At 41.2% G+C, this 5,212-nt stretch overlaps 1 protein-coding gene across 1 annotated transcript; it reads right to left on the reverse strand.

The window, feature by feature from the left end:
* Positions 1–2,981: 2,981 nt before the first annotated feature.
* On the reverse strand, positions 2,982–4,961 carry cdaa (cytidine deaminase a; the record flags this gene model as incomplete). Its single annotated transcript, XM_083769647.1, has 4 exons — positions 2,982–3,119; positions 3,740–3,797; positions 4,157–4,268; positions 4,766–4,961. 4 exons carry the CDS (start codon positions 4,959–4,961, stop codon positions 2,982–2,984), a joined length of 504 nt encoding a protein of 167 aa, XP_083625773.1.
* Positions 4,962–5,212: the final 251 nt, after the last annotated feature.

A 5,212-nucleotide genomic window follows, 5' to 3' on the forward strand; every position in this document is an offset into this window, starting at 1 on the left:
CGCTTAGCGGAGAGTGTGGTGTGGTAGAGGACATCTCCCCGAACGCGTGGGTATGTCCAGATAGTTGCCTCGCGGAGCCGTCTTTTGTCCAGTGTCCATTCTGGGTCCGGAAACGGTACTTTTTGTCAGCCTTGACCACAGTAAAAGGTCTGCTGCTGTGAATTTTACACCTCTCCCGCTTAGCGGAGAGTGGAGTGTGGTAGAGAACATCTCCCCGAACGTGCGGGTATGTCCAGATAGTTGCCTCGCGGAGGCCTCTTTGTCCAGTGTCCATTCTGGGTCCGGAAACGGTACTTTTTGTCAGCCTTGACCACAGTAAAAGGTCTGCTGCTGTGAATTTTACACCTCTCCCGCTTAGCGGAGAGTGGAGTGTGGTAGAGGACATCTCCCCGAACGTGTGGGTATGTCCAGATAGTTGCCTCGCGGAGGCCTCTTTGTCCAGTGTCCATTCTGGGTCCGGAAACGGTACTTTTTTCAGCATTGACCACAGTAGACGGTCTGCTGCTGTGAATTTTACACCTCTCCCGCTTAGCGGAGAGTGGAGTGTGGTAGAGGACATCTCCCCGAACGTGTGGGTATGTCCAGATAGTTGCCTCGCGGAGGCCTCTTTTGTCCAGTGTCCACTTTATAAAGTCCATGCACTCCAGTGAATAGCATTTATCCATTTAGATAACTTTTATTATTATTTAATTACTTATTAGTAATTTAATTACTTATTTTTACACAGAAACATAATGTGTGTCTTTACAATAACTGTAATGTAATAATAATACTAATTGTTATAATAGGTGTATTATTTCTTGATGAAATAGGAACCTTTATTGTTTGGATAGGAACCTTGCTTATACAAGTGCGTGACGCACGGTACGCACGGTGCCTGTTGTTGGTTGCACCTCTCGCACGGTACCCGTTGTTGGTTGCACTAGACTGAGCTGACAGGTTGTTTATTACTACTCTTAGCACGGGACCTTATAATAAACTATTGCCCGGCTGGGCTAAACTACAATCCTTGTTGGGTGATTCTTAACGAAAAGAACACACTTTTACACTAATAATGTAACGTAATAGTTATTTAATTAACGAATTAAAATATTATTTTATTCTGAAGGCAACCGGATGTCTTAAATCTGCTAGCTCTCAGAGCGGAAGTCTTAAATTTGCTCATTAGACGGAGCCTCTTCTACTATTAGTACTAACTTCTATTTCTTCTTTTGTATTTGTTTTTATGGACGGTAGGGCAATGGCATCTATAGCTGTTGCACTACCGCCATCTACTGGATTGTGATGTCTTCAGTCCATAACCCAAATGTTTGAGTTGGTGGTACCCAGCTAATATACTTCCCTCAGGCCTCAGGGTAGAATTATAATTAGAACGTCTCTTGACTCATGTCCACATTTATGTTCAGGAATGTCATGGCTGCATTCAACCCCAAATGATTTCCAATTAATGCAGTGTGTACATAATTTCTGATGAATTGAAAATGAAGGACCTGGCTAGCCCCTTTCGGCACCCTCGGTTACCTTTTCTGAATTTTGGACGGCGGTACCCTAGGGTCCCTGGCCTGATGTAAACAAGTCTTACAGCTTTTCATGGTTTCATCCTCAAAGTAGCAGTTTTATATTGACCTGTGCTTTCGTTTGAAATGTACCCAGTCTAGCCCTAGAATGTCTGTGATCTACTGATCTTGCATACATTTCATGTATTCCATAATTGCATACATTTCATGTATTCCATAATATTATGGAATACATGAAATGTAAGATCACAGACATTCTATTCTACATACTGTGAATAAAACAATCAAACTACACTGTGCACACACACACACACACACACACACACACACACACACACACACACACACACACACACACACACACACACACACACACACACACACACACACACAATGATCTTCCTCAGATCCATGTGTTGCAACACAATGTAGCATTTATTCGTGGTAATAATATACAACTACTATAGTTTGAATGCTGACAACTGCCATGATTTAAAAACAAGGAAGGTAAAGAAATGATAAAGGCAAACTAATTTCACACCATGCAAAGCCTGTTCTTAAATATACATGAACAGTTTATATATTGGGCGGCTGTGGCTCAGGAGGTAGAGCAGATCGTCCAATGATCCCTGGGTCGGCGGTTCGAATCCCGGCTCCTCCTGTCCACATGTCGAAGTGTCCTTGGGCAAGACCCTACATTGCCTCCAATGAGTTGGTCGGTGTGAGCTCGCCACCATGTGTGTGAATGTGGGAAGTGAGGACGCTGGCGTCGACTGTTCACCGCTTCACCTCCCAATGTATGAATGAATGAACCATTGTAAAGCGCTTTGAGCACTTGGAAAACCGCTATAAAAATGCAATTCATTATATCCCAGTAAACATTGGATTATCAGAAATTTCATTTAAAAACAACAATTAGCCTACTCAGTGCTGTGTGTTTAAAAGTGAACATTCAACCAAAATATTTCCCATAACTTGATTCTAATGTTGCTGTACATGATTCTGCGACCCAATATCTCCAGTGACCTGCGTTTAGGTCCCGATTGACAGTTTGTGCACCACCAAGGGGACAGCTAGCGGGGTCTTCAGCCTTTAGGTAGAAATGATGATTAGAATTATCCACAAGGAAATTTGTTTTGTTCAGGAGAATGCATCCGTACAAGACAATACATAAATATATACACCCAAAGAATTACTAAAATTCTATAAAAGGTAAGCTAATTCAAAATGTTAAAGCGTGTGTGTGTGTGTGTGTGTGTGTGTGTGTGTGTGTGTGTGTGTGTGTGCACAAAAGGTAAGCTAATTTTAAAGCGTGTGTGTGTACGCACGCCTATATAACAACCAGTACAATATTGAATTACAATTAAACATTGAACACAGTTACTATAAGCCTCAGTAACAACTATACATTTTATCTTTTCTTTTTTTCTTTTTTACACATTTCTTACTTTTCAGTGTCTATTATCATGTTGACCCATTCTTTGTGTGGAAAACTCTCCTCTTCAGGTCTTGGCTAAATGAAACGGGAAGCAGTTCCTCCACGGTCAGCTCCATATAGGATCCATCAGGTTTGGTCAAGAAGACAGACCACTGATCACCAAACTGTAGTGGGAAGTTTGAACGGACATCAGACAATATCCAGAGCTTCAACCGGCCATGGTAAGTCGTTTATTTTATTTTATTACTTTTAACACCAAAACGGACTGGGGACTTGTTTCTGTTGTGGTCCTATGTATTCAATTCATCAACATGGCAAAATAAAACTATACACTTTGTACAAAGTTTTCCTGATAGATGTTCTTTCACAGGCCAGTTTAGAAAGAAACCAGTGTTTCAGGGTGTCGGTGCATTCCAGATTTTGGTGTCACAGTAGTAGAATGAGAATTCAGCGCTTAAGAACGGTTGGCTGAGTGCAGGGGTCAGATTTTGTACCTCTTTAGACACCACTCAGCTCTCAAAGGACCAGGTCCTTTGCAAATGCAGTCTGTGCCATGCGATGCTGTGTAGGTTACTGGCATGGAAACCTGGCTTAATGACCGTACAACCCTAAGGGTCCTACCCCCCCAAGGAACCCAGAGGTTGCAAGCTTTATCTCAGAATGTTGTTCTGCATTGATTGATAACCTGATCTTGTACCTGCTCTACCACCTCTCGTTACATGTAACAAAAGGCAAAACTTACATCAGTTTTATCATTATAAGCCATAGACATTAGATATATTACCTCTCTCATAAACTGCCGGCAACCACCACAAGGAGAGATGAACTGTTCATCCAGGTCACTGCAAAATTGGTTTATTATTTTTTATAACATACTGTGCTCTCTCATCTATTCCAGTTAACACAAAAGTAATGCCATGCAAGCTGCAGTGCTGCAATTTCTAATAAGAACATTAACTAGTCTGCAGATGAGGTAGATTAATTTATTTTCAGGGCAATCTATTCCTTGCAAGTCCTGAGGGAAACAAAATATTTCTCATTCACACCACAACGCCATGTAAACATCCAACAACAAGGAGTTGCTGCAACAAGGAACAGCTTCAGTTTAATTAAAGCCTGAATCATGATGGGAATCAATATTAGACGCATTGCTTGAATCCAAAGGCAATGGCATACAGTATATTGTTGGTAAAAGTAGTACCTGGAGATGGCAATGGCTTTATAACTTCTGTATCCTTCAGACACAGCCTTGGCTATAGCTGTCCTTTCTGCACACAGACCAAGATTGTAGCATGCATTTTCAACATTGCAGCCTGTTGGCAGAGCAGAGAATTGAGTTTTTATATGAAACGGAAGAGATTCACACAGCCTCCATAAAACATAATACATAAAGTCCATAACTTTCTGTTTTTTAACCTTGATACAGATATACGACGTACGTATTCATTTACTAGATGCCATGGGTCTAGTAAATAAATACTGTGGGTCCACTCCTGGTTCAGTGAGACGTGACATTTTAGTGATTGCACCAGGTGACCTTTACTGTCTCTGGAATAATACCAAAGAGGAACAGAACTTTGAAACGGTAGTTTGGCATGTAGTCATGCAATACTCAGAAAAATCTCAGAATGCAGCTTAAACAACTGGTCTGGAATTGGCTGTGAGATGAGATATTGTAATATAGGCTACAATTACATATGTTACATGTGTATATACTATATAGTATATATTATATAACAATACAGTATATGACAAATTACAATACAGAGATTTGTGTAATGTTGAGTCTTAAGCAGAGGTTGTACTTTACCTGTGAAGACTGTGCCATCATTTGTCATAAGGGCTGCTCCTACACTGAATTTGCTGTAAGGACAATACGCAAATTCTTTGGCCTTCTGGGACTTGCGAATTAGTGGTTCAATCCAATCGTCCTTCTCAATGGTTAGCTTGCCGACTTCTGTCACTGCCTCAGTGACTTTGCATGCACTGATTTTCAAGTTTGCCATCCCATTCATTGTAAATGAAAAAAGTAAGGGACAGAGTGAGAGAAAAAGAGAGAAATATTGGGAGAGAGGGAAAGGATACAGTGCAGTGGAGAGATGAGTTTACAACTGGGCATAAACAGTTTTTTTTTTGGAGACACAATTGCTGTTTTTTTGGACCTGCCCCCACAGCTGGGCCACACGTGGTCTAGAGGGAGGCCCACACGTTCTTTAGGGTAAGTGTAGCGTGTGTAATGAGTTTTAGAGAGATGCTG

This window comes from Protomyctophum parallelum, assembly GCF_964188405.1.
Source record: "Protomyctophum parallelum genome assembly, chromosome: 7".
Classification (NCBI taxonomy): domain Eukaryota; kingdom Metazoa; phylum Chordata; class Actinopteri; order Myctophiformes; family Myctophidae; genus Protomyctophum; species Protomyctophum parallelum.